At 42.4% G+C, this 19,571-nt stretch overlaps 2 protein-coding genes across 7 annotated transcripts in view; one reads left to right on the top strand and one right to left on the bottom strand.

Annotated features, from left to right (window-relative positions):
- The window catches only part of PUS10 (pseudouridine synthase 10), a 25,714-nt gene extending 12,247 nt beyond the window's left edge, over positions 1-13,467 (bottom strand). Inside the window, exons 1-7 of one of the 6 annotated variants that reach the window (XM_086875064.1) lie at positions 13,061-13,467; positions 11,393-11,529; positions 10,124-10,390; positions 8,754-8,840; positions 4,578-4,612; positions 4,010-4,121; positions 2,345-2,406 (exon numbers count right to left, since the gene is read on the bottom strand). In XM_086875064.1, the coding sequence (XP_086731190.1) occupies positions 2,345-2,406; positions 4,010-4,121; positions 4,578-4,612; positions 8,754-8,840; positions 10,124-10,390; positions 11,393-11,518 (689 nt within the window). In that variant the 5' untranslated portion in view covers positions 11,519-11,529; positions 13,061-13,467. Of the gene's footprint in view, positions 1-2,344; positions 2,407-4,009; positions 4,122-4,577; positions 4,613-8,753; positions 8,841-10,123; positions 10,391-11,392; positions 11,530-12,492; positions 12,521-12,687 lie in introns of those variants that run through there. The other 5 variants (XM_086875059.1, XM_086875060.1, XM_086875061.1 and 2 more) reach the window with 5 other exon arrangements.
- Positions 13,209-19,571, top strand: PEX13 (peroxisomal biogenesis factor 13). The gene is made up of 4 exons (XM_086875070.1): positions 13,209-13,405; positions 15,351-16,048; positions 16,509-16,634; positions 16,867-19,571. Exons 1-4 carry the CDS (start codon positions 13,338-13,340, stop codon positions 17,160-17,162), a joined length of 1,188 nt encoding a protein of 395 aa, XP_086731196.1. The 5' UTR covers positions 13,209-13,337; the 3' UTR covers positions 17,163-19,571.

Raw genomic sequence — 19,571 nt, 5'->3', positions numbered from 1 at the left:
CCTAAGCCACAAACGGTGCAAGATGTGCATTGCTTGATCCAGAGAAATCATGGACAAAGCTCTGCTCTTCTGCTCTGACCAACACCCTGTCTCAGGTTTGAGATGGGATGGAAAAGCAGAACAGTTTATCTTTTAGTCCTTCCCAATCCTTCTCAATAAAGGTCATGATTAATAATTTAAGTTCTAGGCAAGATTTGCTGACACCTTGAAATCTGTACTTGCCGCTCTTAGACAATGCTCACTACAAACCTGAGATTCAAACAGTCCCTTCTGGAGAGGAAAATTCAGTTTCCCACTGAAAAAGTAACTCCAGGTGTTCACCACCACTTGTGCTTTGCCTGTTCAAAAGGAAACTGTTGGCTTTTCACAAAAGTGAAAGCCAAGTCAGTGAAACATTTTTTCTGAGTAGTGTAGAGGAAGTTTTTGTTCCTATTAGTGCATTTCTATGCATGCAGTCAGAGATGATTTCTGGATTTCTGTGTCTGCAGTCAGAGGTATTTCTGACCTCCAACTCAAATTTCTTGCTGGTGCTTTTCAACACCTCTATAACTCCTTCAGATTAAGGGAGCAGGTTTTGCTGTTTCTACACAAACAACTTCCCTGGCCAGTCTGTGACCCAAAGCAATGCAAACTCCCTCTTCCAAAAATTTCAATATCACCTTGCCTTTAAATATGAATTGACAAGAGCCAATTCAACCTTCCATGTCAAACCATGGGTCATTTCAGCACCCCCACCTCCACACAACTGTGTAAGAACAGGTGAGAAACAGCAGGTGCCATGCTTGGAAATCCAATCCAAAAGCACACCTGGAGTTCTCCAGGTTGAGACAAAGTCCTACTTTGCTTCCACAGAAACCATGACTGTCACTACTACGGTGATAATTCCCAAATTTTACCATATTTACATGAAAACCAAAGCACTGCCCAGAGCCAGCCACTCACACAAGTAGAATGCCTTGGCACCTCAGGAACTACTCTGTAATTAAATTAGGTGATGTGCTGTTACTCCAGAAAGTGTCTCCAACCTTAATTGCTGCTTAAGTGTGCTACAAAGAGAAGGCAAATAAAGGGAAATTGTCAGGTCACATGGAACAAACCAGAGTAATTGGAATGTGGAATGGAACTTCTTTACAGCTTTCACCTCTACAACTGCTCTGCTTGGAGCACTAACACTGGTACCATAACAGATTCAACAGCAATATTCCTGAAATGCCAGAAAAAACATGGAAGGATGAGCACAAAATACCAGTGAAGAGGTTTCAGAGGAAGGAAGCAAAATGAAATAAATTAGAACAAAAGGGTGCAGGATGCAGAAACACCTCAGTTCTCTACAGGATTGTGGGAACCATTATTTAGAACTGTAGTCTGGCCCTACAACTTTCTCCCTCTTTTGCCCAGTCTTGAAGAAGCTGGAAAGGAAAGATGTTCAGGAAATATTGGTAATTATTGTTCCTAATACTGGTTCCTTCCTAAATTTCCATCCCCTCATCCCCTACCTCAAGATTCCCCTCAAGACAAACAAAAGATGCAGCTGTGGAAAACCAAGAAGGATTCAGCACTTAAAGATCTGGCTTAAATTGCCAGAAGAGAAATCAGGAAATAAATAAAGGCTACAAGAGAAATCTCTAGTCTCAAGAAATTAATTCATGTTTCAACAGACCTATCTCTGCTCAGCCTCCTTCTATGCTAAGATTTAACTTGTAGTAGGTACAAATTAACTGAGTGAAACTTTAGGTTTTCCAGGAAGCATCAACAAACAGGAAGAGTTACCCTAATTTTCCAGAATATACTACAACTAGAATTTGAGAAATCAGATTAAATAGCAGCTAAATTCACAGAACTATTTTGCTTTTTTGTGTACAGCAGGTGCCCTGCTGGGCCAGGCCAGAGGCTGTGTATAGTGAGGGAACTTCTGTTTGTTTTCATCAACCAGCTATGTTGGATTAACTCACTTTAAAGCCTTTCTTCCATGTGTCCTATAGAAGCAGGAAAAGCTTAAGTATGATCTCAAAAGATTCCCCCACCTGCAATTACATGGTCCAAATTTTTAAAAAAGATACAGGGAATGTTTTTGAGGAGGGCTGAAATTAAAGAACTTATCTGAATGCTCTCCTTCCAGTTCAAATCAGAATTTTGGATGTTTTTTTTATTGGCATCAAAGAGCAGAATTAATCAGAGATGGTGTAACTTCAAGCTCTGCAACTTTGTGTGGATATGAAGAAACCTAGATGCAGACCACATTCTAGTTTATAAATACTGCATATTGTGCTCTGTAACAAATCCAAACCAACAATGTTGCACAACATTTAGATAAAGATCTTTTGTTACTTGTAGAAAAACTTACAGGAAATGGCACTCCTCCTCTGTTTCTGGGTGAGTGAAGACCACGCTAACTTCAAACAGACTCTAAATTAAAAAAACAGAAAGAAGAACAAGGAGGTGGTAATAATTTTTTAAACAACCAGGGAGGACATTCTCAAAACAAGTAGTTGTAGGAAAACAGTAGAGACAAAGGAGAGAGTAACCCATTTATTTATGTTTAAAGACATTAAAAGCTGTGCCAGAGCAGCACTTGCCTTTCTGAAGTCACCAAAGATGACGTGAGAGCACCTGAGAGCCGTGAGTGACCTGCCCCGGTTCCATCCTGTGCAGGGCTGAGCAGAGGCAGCCAAGGCTCAAAGCCTATTACGGTCACTAAACCCCAGAGCCCTCCCGGGAGTGCAATCAAGATAAAAACCCTGCAGTAGTCACCACTGTAAAATTTTGTCAGGGGCTTTCTTTGCAATGCCTGCATGGCCTTGGGGCAAAGCAAGGCAACACGTCCTGGTGGATTGACAGCTAGCCCAGGAACTCCAGTGTAATCTCAATTCTTCCCCCAATTCCCTCTCTGGCCTTGGGCAAACAACGCTCATTACTTCTGTTACTCAGATACCAGCACACCTCAGGAGGGCTATTGAAAAGACTGGCTAATATTCAAGTGCCTTGTAGATAAAGGGCACTAGAAAAACAACTCTTGTGGTACAAGGATGTCTGGAGTGGCTTCGTGCCCACGTGGTGTGTGGAGCTTTTGCTAACTTGGTGTGCAAGAAGTTTGTTTCTTCCTGGATCATCTTCAGAGTAACTGAGTGGGATTTTTCTTCCCTAAGACAAAAGGGATGCTTTCAATTAGCACTCCTGGGAAAACACAGCCTGTAATTATTACGGAAGCTGACAAATCAACATAAAGACTAAGTGAATCTAGTCCTGGGGTCAGTGCTATGGCTGGTGACAAGTAAAACCTACAGGCAGCCACGGCTGCAGAAAATTTACATTCAAGGCAATTGAAGGTGCTTCTGAATTTGGCAACACCTGATTGCCATGTTCAGTCAGTGGCCTTCAGAAAGATTTTTAAGGATATTAATCAGAATCTGCAAGTTGAAAACAGTTTGGAAGAAAACATATTTCTATTGCCTGCTTAGTGATATTGCAGGTCCCAACAAGTCCATTTCTAGTGCTCATTAAAGTGAACAAGGACCAGTCTTTTCTCTTAAAGTACACTTCAGAAATTTATTTTATCCACAGAACCTGAGCAACTGAGCTCCAGAGCAGTAGCAAGTGATGGCAGTGACAGGAGAACAGGGAAGGAATGTGTGAGCATTCCTCAGCCTCTGCAAAACAGGGTTCCTGGAACAGGAGACAACTGGAAAACTCTCATTAACAAAAGGAGGATGGCAGCACAAGAGATTTAGCACAAGCCTGTGGTTTTTTCAGAAGATGCAATGATCTGTGTGTGCAAAAATGAACATTGGGCCCCTCAGGACTCCTACTTGGAGATCTCTGGTTAAAAGAACTTCCCCCTTGCTTTTCCCTACGGTGAATTTAGGAGCCACTCAACTTGTTTCTCTCTTAATAAGGAAAAAAGGAAACATTTTTATTTCCCTACCATAAGCGTATAAATATACACACCCCAACATGCACGAAAAGAGAATGATGAAACAAAGAAGAAAGTTTTCTGTTATTTATACAAGACCTTTCCATCAGCAGGAACACCCAACTCTTCTGACAACTGGGGATGAATTATCCACTTATAAGCTTCTTTCAGCTGAACGATGTCATCCTTTGCCAAGGGAAGGCCCAGATTTCTGAATCACAAAGAAATAATGACTTGCACAGGGGTCTGTCAAAAATAGATACATGACGTACAACATTTCAAGAGGAACTTAAGTAACTACTGCCAAGTAAAACAGATTATTTTTTTTTTTCTGTGAGCTGAGGAAACTGATGCCAGAGCTTCCTGGGAGATCAAAAGTTGCAAGAGTCTTTCCAGAGTCTGCCCAGAGAAAAGCTGAGGAAGAGAGAGATGCATTTCAAACCACTTGTTTGGGAAGTTAGAGAGCAAAAGAGATAAGAAACCTCAAGTAAGTTCAAAGCAGGTTAAAAAGAAAGAACAAAATACACATCTCAAACAAAATTCATCTGCCACCTTATTCTTTGTAAGCATCAGGTAAACTGGACTATGAATCAACATTTATATAGAGAAAAGGTGTCTGTATGAAGAGTTCTTGTCAGAGAGACAGACAGCAAAAGCAATGGCTCACCTCATCTGCTGCTTCACCCCCAGCCAAGCAGCACGCTGCAGGTCACCAGCCATGCCCAGGGAAAAGAGAGGAAAAAACAAAAGCAAGTGAAATTAAGGCTCAGAACTCCCAACAATCTGAGAGACTCTTTGCAAAAGGAGAAGTGTTTTTAAAACTTGTGACAAAAAGGAAGTATCAGGAATTTAGCTTTTGCTTCAGAAGTGGAAAGATGGAATTGCTGTGAGTTTTTATTTCTAAGACATCACTTTGCTTTTCACATCATAGGCTATCTGGCTTTAAAAAAAAAAAAAGAAAAAAAAAAGAGGTATCATTAAACACTTTGAAACCTGCTATTAATACTGTAACTACAAAAAGACTGTAAGTCATCAGTTATCTTCCATATATAAATAAAAAGGGTCTAAATGAATGGTATATGAAAGCTGATTGACATAAATTAATAAACCCCCAAATTCAGCTATCATCCATTATAAAAAATTGAAACAAAAATATACTTGGTCTTATGGTAATCACAGAATTGGCTTCTTATTTACAGCACACCATTCAGTTTAGGTGAATAGGCTAAATATGGAAAAGGTGAGGAACAGAAGGAATAATTCTAGAAATCAGATGGGAACCCAAATGTTCGAGTTCACTAACAATTAGAAAAAAGATAAGAACTCCTACAGTGAAGCACAACAACATTTTCAGCTCTCCTCTACTAACAACAACTACAAAATACATTAGGACTGGCAGGAAACCACTTAATAATTCAGCCTGTGTCACCATCCTCACTGAAGATGAATTCCAAAAATCAAGTTGTTTGACTTGAATCCACCACAATGAAACTTTTCAGCCTATAGGCAGCAGACTGTTAAATCCCTTCCCTGTTTTTCATTTTTTCATATACTTAAAGAATAACCTCCTCCAAACTCTGCTGAAAGAATCACTGTGCATTGTCAAGGAAATAATTCTGAGGAAGAAGTTTGAAAACAGGTCTCAAACTTCAGGAAGAAGGGTCAGGATCACATGGATATCAGAAGAAACCACATCATGGTTTTCCATCCCTTTTCCATACAGATAAGGAACTCAACAAAATAAGTCTATCATCCTTCACTTTGTACATCTAAAAGAATGAGGGAACCCTAAAGACAGTGCCAGAAATTCAGAGGGAAGAGGGATGGTGGAGAAAGGACACAAACTTTGTTAGATCCATCATGCACAAACCCACACTGCTGAACTAATCAAATGCAGTTGTAGTGATGAAATCCCGTTTGCTCAAATCCACTGTGATTCAACATCCTGCATTTGAAGACAGTATGAGTAAGGCTGCTTCACTTGAAGTATATTGTAATCCTGTTTGCATAATAACCCAGATAAAATCATAAATAAAAATAACTTCCATTGAAATTCCTTGAGTGTAGCTCTGAATTAGAGGATGTAACAACCACAGAACTGGGCCTAGGAATCTGCATTTGACAAATGCCAGTTTACAAAGAAACCTCTCTCATGCCTTGATTCAGAGCACGTGCAGGTTTGGGATGGTTGGGACTCAGGGGGAGGCTAATCTCATTCTTCTTCCCTGTTTTCTTGGGATAAAACTACAAAATAGACAAAACTTCTGCACAGGAGCAGCCATGCTAAAATGAGACCACAGGTCAAATTTCATCTCCTGTCTCTCTCGACTTCCACAATGAAAGAGAATTAAAATTACTTTTCCCCTTCAATTAAGGGGAAAAAAATAGATGAAGCACAGAAGCCAAAAGATCCCAAATTCCAAATCGCATTCAACCACTAAGACAGCCAAACTCCTCTACTCTCTCCCAGCTGAATGTGGAGCAGGGGATCAGATCCCTCCACTTCGTAATTACTTCATGTTTGTGAAGTGGTTTGGAAATGAAAAATGCTCATTACAGAGCTGAAGCCTGCAGGGCAATGCTCAGCAGCAAATCCATCTCTGGAACACACCGGCCCAGGCACTGTATTGATTAGGAGCTGCAGGATATTATTCTGGTGCTATCTGAGGGAGCACAATGGCAACAGTTGAAATACCCCGTGCAATCCCAGCCACAGCATTGTTTCAGTGCATTAGAAAGGAGCTTGGAGATGGGGAATTCCAAGATGAGGCACAGGCAGCCCTACAGGGAGTAATGACTACAGATGTTATTTGCATCAATGTCCTTGTAGCAAGCACCAGGATGATGGATCACGACTGAGACCACAGGCAGAGCCAGCAGTCACCCTTCTGAAGGGCACCACTCACTTCATATTCTAATAGAGCTGTCTGACATAAACTTGGGACTCCTGTATTTATGATTTATTTCAATCAAATCTCCTACTTGTGGAAGGAGGCAATTGCTTCCCTGCATCACAGATACAAATACTATGCAAATGTAGATTTTATGTCCCGCTCTTCCCCAGCTCCTCTCGTACATTTTAGACTTGGCAGGATGACAACTGTCATAATTAAATGAGATGAAGGTAATACTGAAAGGCAGTTTCTGATTTTTTTTTTTTGTTAAAAAAGATGATGGAGAAAATCTGTGTGTCACACCAGAGGGCAGAGGGAGAGAGGCTGCCTTTGGGTGTTCTTTGATGATAGGATTCCACATGCTCTTGTACACAGCAGGTCAAAGAATTAAAAGCAGAATTTAAAAAATTGCCTCTTTTCAGCACAAAGCATGTTGAGATATTCTGATACCTGATTTTGATACTTTCAGGCATTTTTACATACTGTATTGCTGCTTTTCTGTGGCTGTAAAGCAGGTTCTCACCTGTCTTTTTTAAGTGATAAACTGATAGGAGGTAAATAAAGCCCCATGATTTTTCAAGTTCTTTCTCCACCACACCCCTTTTCACCCCTGCATTTGGAGCAAACAGCTGCTTCAGCACTTGACAAGACTGGAAGGATGGAATGGAAAGGAAGGCAGAAACTTCTTAATCCAAATCTTCTCCCAGTCAAACCAAAGTGCTTGCAAAGGGAACAGATCCAGTTTTGGAGCTTCCTACTCATTCCTTTCATTGGAATCCATCTATTGATTTGTGGGCAGAACAACTCTGACTCCCTTGGCTGTCCCAGCACCGCTGCTATGTTGCAACACGAGCCCCAGGCAGCGAGGACATCCCTCACCTGAACTGCAATGCAACACCACCCTCTACCGAGGCTTCCTGCAAACATCAGGGGCTCTTGGATCGCCTCAGCTGACACCAGGCTTACAGCTGGAGTAAAGCTTGCTAAAGTCTGACCTACGTTTGGGGTTTGCCAGAGCATCACAGGCATCCAAATACTCACCTAGCCTGAAAGTGCTTTTTGACAGACCTCATTTTCTGGAGGCATCAAAAAGCAAACTGGGAATCAGGACGGTTCACCCAGCCAGAAAGGACAAACTAAACACACCAAGTGTGCTCAGTTGATGGTGGGAAGTAGAGAATCTTTATGCTCCAGAAGATTTTGGAGTAGAGTATTTGTTATCTATTACAGTGGCACTTGCCCAAGATGCCACAGCCCAAATCACCACTACACGTGCAGGAGGTTATTTACCAAACTCTGGGAGCAGAATAGACCTCACCACAGCTTTACAGAGAAATCTAACACCATCTCCCCTTCCTTCTGCCATGTTCACTGAAGCCTCCACCACATCTTAACCCCAGCAGGCACCTCCTGTACAGATTGATGTGTTGCCCTTTCAAACACCACTTTTGCATCACTTTTAGAACAGTGCTTTTGCATCGTTTTCTAGCAGAAAGCAGAGAAAGACTGCAAAGTATCTCACAACTAAGTGTATTTTCCCATCATTTAAAATGCTGAACACTTCAAGAGTTCATCCTCAAATTCCTTCATTTGCATTCTGCACTACCAATTATCATTTATCCCTGGAAAGGCACCAGCTGTGCAGTTCTGTCTCTGAGAAGATCCACAAAGCAGGGCTGGCATCTGCTCCAAAGGGAACAATTCACTGAGGGTTTCAACAAACTCCTTTTAGGTCTTCAGACGGAAAGTAACTCCTGGGCTAACTGAAAACTGAAGTGACTCAGGCCCTTTATTAATTACAATACTCACAAAGAAGGGGAGAGGAGATTTCACTTTGGGTTTTTTTAAATAATACCAATTAAAAATCAAACCACTTCCAGCGCATACATTCTACAGTTACTTTCTTAAATATGTATTTAATTATTTAAGTTATTATTTGAGTTACTTACCTCCCTGACAGACAGCTGTGGGGGTAGTGACACAGAAAATACAAAACTGGTGAACTGGTAGTCAGCAGAATTAACTTTTTGGCACACCTGTAAGAGAAGGAGCTTAATATGAAACCACAGCAATGGGACTGAGCTGATAATTTTTTTCTAGGATAATCACTGTGAATTCATGTTCACACACACTCAGAGAGATGCTCACCTTACAAACCAGAGTAATCACTAACAACTTATTGAAATATAAGCTTTTCTGTCCTGTTAAAAAGAGTTACTACTCAACAGTATCCTTGGTGCTATGAAACAGCCAAACTCACTATTTTAAGGCCAGGACCAATTGTACATTGAAATTTTAGGTGAAATCAGCATCTCAGATAAGGAAATTTATGTATCAAATAATTAGGTTTTGTGGTGCCTCAACAAGTGCCATCAGATTTTCCATTGCTACTGAAGAGAGTAGCTCTGAAGCAAATCTTAGCAGTGGATTCTGAAAAAAGATACATATTCTGCCCACGGAAACAAAAAAGAAACAATTACATTCTGCAACAACAGAAACTATACACTATGATTTCTGTCTCGTCCCATTTTTGATGCATTCCTGCTATTAAATCAAATCCTTTTCTATCAAAACTCTGTTAAATATCTCAGATGCCAGTGTGAGTTTTCTAGCTGATATTTCAGTTTGTCACATGAGCAGTGCAATTGCTCAGAGATGGCATTTGCAACACTCTGTGTCCACATTCTCTCCTAACTCACATTTTCTCTATTTTCCACAATCTGTTGCATCACCAAAACATTTTCTTCCCCTCTGGTACTTCATAAAGACATGTTCATGCTGCATTAGAAAGGTGTAGTTCAGAGAACAGCACTTGATGACTCCTCATTTTCCTGTCACATAAAAAAGGCGAACAGAGATCGCCAGTTCCACCGAGGTTTTCCTTAAAAGCGGCTGAACCTCAGGTCATGTCCTGAATTCATGTAGCCACATATCTGTTAGTCCTTTTCTTAGGAAAGTGTGCTCCCTGCAGTCATTCCATTGCACCTGCACTGCTATTTTTTTAAAAAAAGTGCCACTATGACAAAGCTTGGGCAAAATTTGGTCCCACCACAGATGCAAATTCCCAGCTGCAGGTGTGCAAACACTGCCCAGGAGTAGGATGGAGTAGGATTCTGCCTCCTACATTTCAAATCTTCGAAACAGGCAAATGTTTTGGTCTGCTGTCTGGTCTTTTTCTTTCAAAAGAAAGAGAAAACATTTATTTGGAAAAAAAAAAAAAAGCAAAAAAACTTCACAGTGTTTCCAGTCACCTGCTCTGTCCTGTAGGCCCAAACATACACAAGCTCCAAAAAAGTACCCCAAAAGGCTACAAATTTACCTTTTTTACAAAGTCAGCCTCACAGAACTGCTGGAGAATTCCCAAACACACATTGCAAACCTTCCCAGCTGAGCTCTCCGTGGCAGTATTCCCACTGTCAGCCGAGGGCAGCTGCAGGATGGCTCCGTTGTGGTTCACATCATCAGCACCTTCTTCCCTGTGTTCAAGTCTGATTCTCTTACAAGGTGGGTCAGCCACATCCAAACAGACTGTGCCTTCATTTTCCTGACTGTTCTTCAGAAATTCCTGCAAATCCTTCAGCAAATCCTAACACAAACAGAGGAATCACACCGTGGTTTGTTTGTTCCTCTTTAACAAGCACAATTCCATAAGGCAGTATTATTCCAGCTGAGGCTTAGTGTATGTAATTAAAAACATGGAATTTATGCCCAAAGACATCTTTAAGACACAATTCAACAGCTCCAAGCTGCATTTCTCTCAAAATAGAAACTACCAGAGAAAATATTGCTGAATAGACTTGTTAATCATCCAAGAATGAAAACATTTTCTGACTTGCAGAAACACATTTATCTTTGCCCCGTCACTATTCCATGAAAAGAGACACTTAGTGCCTTCTTGTAATTTAGACTATGTTAGAATTTAATTCCCTCAACTCCACTAGACCAGGAAGAGAGCTGGCCATTATAACTAAAAGAAAAGAGAGCAGACACAAGTGGGGGTGAAATTAAACACCCACAGTTCTTACACAGAGTAAGAACTTTGTATCAGGAGAGAAGCCTTCAAAAATTAAGCATTACCTGCATGTCTCTGATTCCCGGAAGGATGAGAGACAAGACATAGTTCTGGAAGAAGGATTTATTAAAAGGCTTTCAGTAAGGAAGAGAGCAGTTACCGTGCTGCAACTCAGAAGAAAATCAGGTAGAGATGCAAAAAGATAAAAAACGGCAGAATGAACAAACACTCCTCAAATAATTGATAAAAAATGGAAAAGGATAGGGAAGAAAGAAGTTAAAAATTAATTGTGTAGAGTCTAAACTTGAGAAAAGGTAAAACAATCAAGAAAGACATCAGCAGACACAAACATAAAGACAGGGGATTAGAGCAAGCTAAGAAGGATGGCTAATAACACTATGGTTCTCTGATTTATCTTTTTTTTTTTTAAATTTACCTTTGCAATTCTTCAGTTGCATCCCCCTACCAATTCTGCAATTTCATGCAAATTTCCTTTACATTAAAGGAAAAAACACAGTTTCCCATAATTCCTTTTCCTTTCAGGCCAAGAGCCCAAGAACACAACAAAGGACAAACCTGGTGTGGATGTCTGTAGAGCATCTGTGATCCCACGCAGCAGAACCTCAAAACACATCGTGGGCAAGTGCCAGTGTTGAGTAAGAACTGAACAATTGGTCTGTCCTTCTCTGTCAGCGAAGACATGCTGGGCAAATCTAAAATTCAACACAGAGAAGTAAAAAGAAAAGCTTAGAACTAACACAGTTCAGCAATTCAATAGTAAAAAGACTCAGCTGAGACTTAACTGCAGCATATTTGGAGTAAGTGGAGGTTTTTTTGTCCTCTAGAAAAAATTTGAGATACATGTTTGTTTTAAATCAGAGGCACAAGAGAAGTGGAAGACCAACCCAAAAAAGACCACTGAGTGGAGGAAAAACTTCTGTATTTCTTAGGTTTTTCCTAGAAAACCTGACCTTGAGTTCTGACCAGGAAATGCTGAGCTTTTGCCCAGTGTTACCTTGGATAAAATAGATGACATGCTAATCTTTACTGAATGGAGGGTGGAGCTATGACATATGAAGGCAATTTTAAAATGGGAATTCCTCCTAAAATTGCAGTGACTAAAGAATCAGCGTGTTAAAATCACAGGGAGAAAAAAAATACAAATAAGAGGCTCAAGCCATCCCCTTTTGTCACACAAAGTTTCTCCAATTTTTTTAAGATTTACTTCCCTTTGCAATATAGGACTTGTGTTCTTGTGAGAGATCTCACAATGCTTTTTTTTCACCCCTAAAATGTTATGGCTAATTTGGTTTCCTATCGTTTTCTCTGCCCAGAACTTTAGAAAAGACTGATTTTTTTTTTTTTGGCCAAAATTTTGTGACGGGATTTTTTTGGAAGAAGAGAAATTCCCAGTGATGTGCTCATCCTTCCTGGACATCTAGGAAATTTCAGGAGGCACATAAGGATAACCATAGTTGTTCAGACTGAAGGTTTAATGAGTCAATTGTCACTCATTAGTGGGAACTAATTCAGCAAGGAATTCCACAGTGCTAATGAACCGCCTGATTTTGCTTTGGGCTTAGCTCCTGCAAGCAACATTTGATACTCTCCTAGTTCTTGTGTCCCAAGGGATGGGATATATCCATGTTCTCCATGCCAGCCCCAGACTGTTACACCTGCAATATCCAGTCCTGCTCAGAAGTTCCTTGCACAGCCATGGAAAACCTCCACAGCACGGAAAAGTTATTAAATTCAATGAATTTCCTTAGTCCTGGCTCTGGATGCTTTATGGCAAGCTGTAAAAACTAAGGGCTACCTGCAAAACTTCAAAGCTGCTTTTAGAGAGAAAGAACAAACACAAACAAACACACTTTTAGGTAACTGCAATCCCAGTGCACCTCCACTGACTCAAATACCGGCACGGTGTGACACAGAAGGGCAAATGTGGCAATATTCCTGACATTTGGTGCCGCTGTGAGGGGAGGAATCGGGGCCGCGGCTCCGCCGCAGCACCTCAGGGCAGAGCTCAGAACCCCTCATGTGTGAGGGGGAAGGGGAGCTCAGCAGCGCGTTCCGGCTCCATTCTCGCACCATTCGCATTCCCCCTCCCATTCCCGGTCCGCTCCCATCTCCATTCCCAATCCCGATCCCGCTCAGGAGCTCCTTCCGGCTCCGTTCCCGCACCATTCGCATTCCCGCTCCCCTTCCCGGTCCGCTCCCATTCCCAATCCCGGTCTCGCTCACCCCTCGCTCGGCGGCCCGCGGAGCCGGCACAGGCACGCTCAGCAGAGCAGCGGAGGGCATCGCTCGGCCGGCGCGGCAGGGCGTCGCGTCCGCAGGGCGGCTGGTGGAATAGCTCGGCGCTCCCGCGTGGCGCCTGCCAGCGGGCGGAGCCGAGAGAGGCCGAGCCTGAACCGAGCGGGGCCGAGTGAGGCCGAGCCGGGGTCGAGCCGGAGCCGAGCGAGGCCGAAGCGGAGCCGAACGAAGCCGAGGGAGGCCGAAGCGGGGCCGAGGGGGCGCGATGGCGGCGACGCCGCCGCCCAAGCCCTGGGAGTCCCGGCGGCTGCCGGGCACCGCGCCCGCCTTCCAGTGAGTGCGGGCGTCCCTCCCCGGGTGTTCCCGCCGCGACGGTCCTGGGTGTTCTCTCCCCCGGGCCGCTGGGCCCGCTCCGCTGGGGCGGGCTCAAAGGTCGGGCCCGGCCGGGGCTCCGGGGGACGGGCGGGGGCGCGGCCCGGGGCTGCCCCGCGCCGTGAGGGGCTTGTGCCGGGCGGGGAGGGCTGCGCTCGGCGTGCGGGGCTGCGAGCTCGAACCCCGCGGGTGTCAGAGGGAAGCTGCGTGTGTGGTGTGGGGAAGGGAAAGCGGTGTTGCCAGCGGTGGTGGTGTGAGTTCACAGTCCATTCCTGGCAGCATTAAAGGTCCGTTCCTGGGAGCATTCACAGCTCCGTGAGCTCCCCAGCCCCTGCGGGACGTGGGGAGCTGCGTGTCGCCCCCAGGACTTGGAAAAGATTGCTGTGCATTGTCAGTCTCGGTGTTCCCGACTTCTCTCCCAGAAAACGCAAACATTCTCGTGGAGAAGGATGCACAGAAAGCGTTTGTAAACTCCTTCCTTTTTATGGGAAGTCAAGGAAGGCTCGCTCGGTGGCTGAATACTCGTCTTGTTTTTCACTTGGTGTTGGTGGCTGCAGCTGGAGGGAGCTGAAACTGGGCAAAAGGTTGGCCCAACACTAAACATTGAGCAGAAACTTAGCTGTGTTCTCTGCAGCCTGCAGCGAGCTGAGCCAGCAGTTTGGTGTTGGTTTTTCATTCTGAGTTTATTTACCCCATTTTAAATAGCTTCAAGCAGCTTTGAAGTGGGGTGTCCCAAGCTGAGTACCGGAGAGAGGAGTGCAGTGTGACTTACTGAATTACAGCAGCTCTCTTTGCTGGGGTAATAAGTTATTTTTCCTCCTGTTTCCACCTGCCGAGAGAGTTACAGTCTGTGATGGAAAAAACAGCAATGTAAAGATACAAATATTATTTTTTGCTGTGGAAACCTGTAAGTTTTGCTGAGAGGTGGCTGTTGCCTGCCTTGTATGGAAATAGTACAGCAAGCTGCAGCTCCATAGCAATTCCAAGCTTGACTTCCTTCTTTTTTTTTTTTCTGGTGTGCAGAAGTGGGAACTCGTGGGATGAGGCTGTAAGCATGGGAAATAAAATGTTTGACTTTTAGGGTGATAATGTGTGAATGGAACACATATATTTTTATTAAACTGGCAGAAGTTGGACAAAAAGCTGCTTGACAGAATTTAAATGCCAGTCAAGTACTTCCAGAGTTTTATTATGAAGGGAATTGATAAAATGATTTAAACTTACGGGCATTCAAAGGAAAAGAAAAATTACTAAATTAAGACCTCTCTCTGCCAGCACTTCTCAGTAGTAGATTCAATCCCTTGATAATCTGCACACAGGTAATCAGGTAGTGTGGGTAGAGAGGGAAACTGGGCACCCCAAAGCCCTTGCACATATTGTTGCATAATTACTTAGATTCTCAATTAGGTCATGCCACCCTTGAAGAGTGGATTCAGAGGAGCTCTCAAGCTTTCTTCCTGCTGTATCATTGGCTCATTGTGTAGGAGAGCTGGGAACAAGGGTTGGAAATAAAGATTTCAGATTGGAAAGTTCATAAAAGTTCGTGTTAGAGTCTATGAGAGTCTTTCACATGCAGATGAGTGACCTGGGTGTTAGAGCAGCAGGTTGGATGGCTCTGGATTGTGTTTTTCATGTGTCGATACATTAAATACACAATAAATGATAGAATAAACAGACACGCTGAATATCTGATTTTGGGGGTTTTATTCCCCTGAAGGATCAGCGTTTCCTGACCAGATTTTTTACTTCCAGCAAACGCTGTCTGACAATTCTGAGTCTTGGGCTCCCAGGTTCCTTATCCCCGCACTGCTGAAACTCTCTGTGGTACTTAGTAGTTAGCCAAGGGCTCTGTGGAAAGGAAAACATAAACTTTGGCTGCTGACCTTGATTATCTGAATTCATTTAGGTCTGCTGACTTGGGTGACAACCTGCTGACCAGGCCCGGACAACCCACGGTGGCACGAATCCCTCCACCCATTTTGCCGAGACCGTCGCAGCAAACGGCAAGCAGCAGCCTGAGCGCTTTCAGGCCAGCCTATAGCAGCTCTTTCTCTCCAGGCTATGGCTCATATGGCACCTCTTTCTATGGAAGCTATAGTCCCTACAGCTATGGCTACGGAGGGCTGGGCTATAACCGCTTCTGTGCCGATGGCATTCCCCCCAGCAGGTTTGTGCAGCAGGCTGAGGAGAGCAGCAGAGGTGCCTTCCAGTCCATCGAAAGCATCGTGCACGCCTTCGCCTCGGTCAGCATGATGATGGATGCAACCTTCTCTGCTGTCTACAACAGCTTCAGAGCTGTGCTGGATGTGGCCAACCACTTCTCCCGCCTCAAAATTCACTTCACCAAGGTGTTTTCAGCTTTTGCTCTAGTGAGAACTATAAGGTACCTCTACCAACGCCTGCAGCGCTTGCTGGGTCTGCGGCAGAGCTGCGAGAACGAGGATTTGTGGGCTGAGAGTGAGGGCAAAGTAGCTCGTGCTGGCCTTGAAGACAAGGTGGCTAACTCTGCAAAATCCTGGCCTATTTTCTTGTTCTTTGCTGTTATACTGGGAGGTCCCTACCTGATTTGGAAGCTGCTTTCTACGTACAGTGACGAAGAAACAGGTAAAGATGACCTGCAGCACCAGAGAAGTGCAGTGTGTATTGCTTCTTTTGTTGTTGCCTGCATAGTGGTAAATCTCACACTACAGCACTAGTAATTAATAGATACTGAACAGTAATAGAACTGAATTCTAGGGGGCACAGTACTGAATTTCAGGCATGTGATGCAAGTGACAGCCTGCTTAAGTAACCTGTCGTTAACATGTGATTTCCTGCTGAAGCTTTCTGTGGTTCCAGAATCATGGTTCCTCTCAATTTCTGGTTCCTTCCTATTAGATGTGGCAGTTTGAGTTGGTTGGGACAAGTGTTGGTTGGATTTGCTCCTTTTCATGTTACTTCTGTCACTTCTCTGTGGGAAAAGTGTTAGCAAGGAAGTGAAAGTGTTTTCTTCATTTTCCTTTGAAAAACACACCAAACTTTGTAACTCAAAGCAGATAAACTTGTGATTTGTGTTTGCAAACAGTGTCTAGTAACTGGGCGAGTGGAGAAGATGACCATGTAGTTGGAAGAGCAGAATATGATTTCAATGCTCTCTCAGAAGAAGAAATTTCTTTCCATGCTGGTGATATGCTAAGATTAGCACCCAAAGGTAAACTTTTGGTTTTCTGATTATTTTCTAATCTCCTATGAAGCTATAATGAGTAAGAGTCTAAAAATTGAAGCAAAAAAGCCCCCAAACCACCTTATTTGACCAAATTCTTTATCCACATTTTTCCTCCCCATTAAGTGATTACTTCCATTCAGATAAAACTTACAGAGTAGTTTTGTTCCGTTTTGTTGAATTGTCTTGTAACTTGATGCATTTGCATTCTCTTCTTCAGAACAACAACCTAAGATCCGTGGTTGGCTTCTGGCTAGTTATGACGGCCAAACGACAGGACTTGTGCCAGCTAATTACATCAAAATCCTGGGCAAAAGAAGAGGTAGGAGAACAGCGGACCCGGAAAGGGTTCCGGAGCAGCGGCCAGCTTTCCCCAGCACAGCTGTCAGAGGAACCCCTGCTGCTGTGACTTTAGAGGAGCAGGAAGCTGCTTTTGAAACTGTTTTTGCTGGATGCAGCAAAATTCCCATTGCGTCGGACTCCGCTGTGGCCGGTGGAGAGAAGCAGGAACTCTGATGCACTTTGATCAACAAAGCGACTGAACTGTGCTTTATTGATACCACTTAGGGTTTGTTGAAAATCTGGTTTGTAATGGAGCACTGTGGGTCTGTACCAGTTACTGCTGCTACTGGTTGGTGAAGGGATGGAGAAATCATTGCTCAAATTTGTGGTATTTATTTTTGACTCACCTAAGGCTGTACGTCAGTGATTCTACCCACCCACCTGGCAGCAACTCTGAGATCTTGAGATAGGAGAAACGAGGCATTTAGAAAAAAGCAAACAAAGGGGAAAAAAAATAGGGCCTGCCATTCTTGTTTAGGAGACAAATTAACACCCAGTCTTTGTAGGAGTATTGAGCCTCTTGAATAGATGTGCAAAGGGAAGGTTGATTTCTCTAAGCTGTCCTCCAGAACTTCACACTCAGAACCATGAAGGAGTAAAACACATTGGCTCCCTCTGAAAGGAGGGAGAATTGCAGGAGATGCACACGGTTGAATAGTTAGAAGGTTTAAGTTGCTTTTCATAAGAAGTAGGGTTCTGTGATAAAGAACTTAGCTTTTAGAATAAAAGGGAGAAACGTGGGAGGAAGGGAGGAGAAACAGAGTTTACAAAGGGAGAGCAGTGAGGCATCACCAGTAGTTCTAAGCAGTTCTGTTTTGTTTATTAAAAGGACGTTAGAATAAAGGGTATTCTGCAGTCAGGCACTCATCAGTTGTTACTCCCTTAACCAACTTTGCATCACTCTTAGCCATTGTGTTGTAGCCTGTTAGCTGCTTATCTATCAGCCACCATCTGCATCTCAACTTATTTCTGTCCTTTATTCGATTTTATATGAGTGTCAAAATATCTATCCTGCATTTTTCAGCAGTAGGAAAGCCTTGAGTTGGGGGAAGCTGAAAGTAATTGGAGCATCCAAGAAAAAGTAACATTTCCTGCTTAATGGTCTCAGTTAGAGAAGGTCATGGACAAACTTTTTATGCTGCCTTTCTGGTGGTAAATTTTACATCTGCCCATAAGATTTGAGGCCTCCAGTTTATCAAAAGCCATAAAAATTATTAAGACTGTTCAGAGTATTTTCTTCATATGGGTGTTTGAGAATTCTGTCCTGAAATACTGTTTTGTTTTTTTTGTCAAATGAAGCAAAAATAATTAAAACTTTTTTTTCCATGTAGTATATATGTATAACATGCTGAACTTCTGAAGGTTACATCAGTGGGTTAATTAACTAAGTTTATCTTAATCATTAAAATAGCTGTTTTATTTTAAAGTTTCTTGAAAATATAAGTAGGGCACAGGCCTTTGCTTAATTGACTGAGTAGTTTCAGTTTGGCCATTGATCTTCAACACCCAATATGTGTTAACAAAGCTTTCAGTATTTATATTTTAACTGCATTTGCTGGCCTTGGGTTCTTAGAAGTCTGTTCAACACAACAAAACTGTAAAAAAACATGAAATGAGCACATTTTTATTAGAGTGGCTGAAAAAACAAATATTATGCTGGAACCTTGATTTTAAAGTAATCTCTGAATGCCTGTTGTTAATAAATAGAATATGACTTTAAGTGGTTGTGGTCAGGTATTGAGAGATGGTGATTAGAATAATTTATAGTAAATTGTTAGATTTTCAAGTGCAAATGTAAAGGAAAAAGTGGTTAAAGGGCAAATGAAAATGTTGAGGTTTAAAACATATTCCTGAGACATTGCCCTGTGTACCAGGGCATAGAAGAAAATTATCTGTATTTGAAAATTATATCTGTTGTTGAAATGAAAATAGAAAAAAAATCTGAAATGTAAAATACAGAGGGGCAAAAGGGGGGAGGGGTGTATCAAGTGTACAGTTCTGTGTGCAGAATGTGTTCCTGGAGGGAATTAATTTACTGTTCTGAGATGTAATTAATGAACTGTCAGCCTCTCTTGTCAGTGAAAGATTTTAATCAGAGGAAGGGTCTTTAAATGAATGAATAAATTGACCCCAAACTTCTTTAGGTTTTTTTTTGTAAGATTATCCATTCAGGTAGATTTTTTGTTTTTCTGGCTGGGTTGTTTTTTTTTTTCTTCTGTCTTCTGGCTCAGAACAAGTTGAGAAGACAATGCCATGATGTTTTTTGGAATGTTTTAAGTCTTCTTTTTATAAAGACAAGTTTAATTTCACTTCCAGGTCATGCTATTTTGATAACAATTCTTTTAGCAGGAAGATAGGTTATCCTTACCTAAGTTGTCTTCATATTTGTTTGACTTAGCCTACAGGTCACTGTCATCATTGTATCTGTTAAATCTCGACAAGAATTTTGATCCTTTCAATCTTGCAATTACCTTAATTGGAAAAGAAGGCTCTGAGGAAATGAAGTCAGTTATTTAACTCACAATTAATTGTACTGATTGCAGAAGGGTATTAAAGTTCATTGAAGTCAAATATACACTACAA

This window comes from Cyanistes caeruleus, chromosome 2 (assembly GCF_971803275.1).
Source record: "Cyanistes caeruleus chromosome 2, bCyaCae1.hap1.1, whole genome shotgun sequence".
NCBI classification, from domain to species: domain Eukaryota; kingdom Metazoa; phylum Chordata; class Aves; order Passeriformes; family Paridae; genus Cyanistes; species Cyanistes caeruleus.
This window is presented reverse-complemented; position numbering and strand designations above follow the sequence as displayed.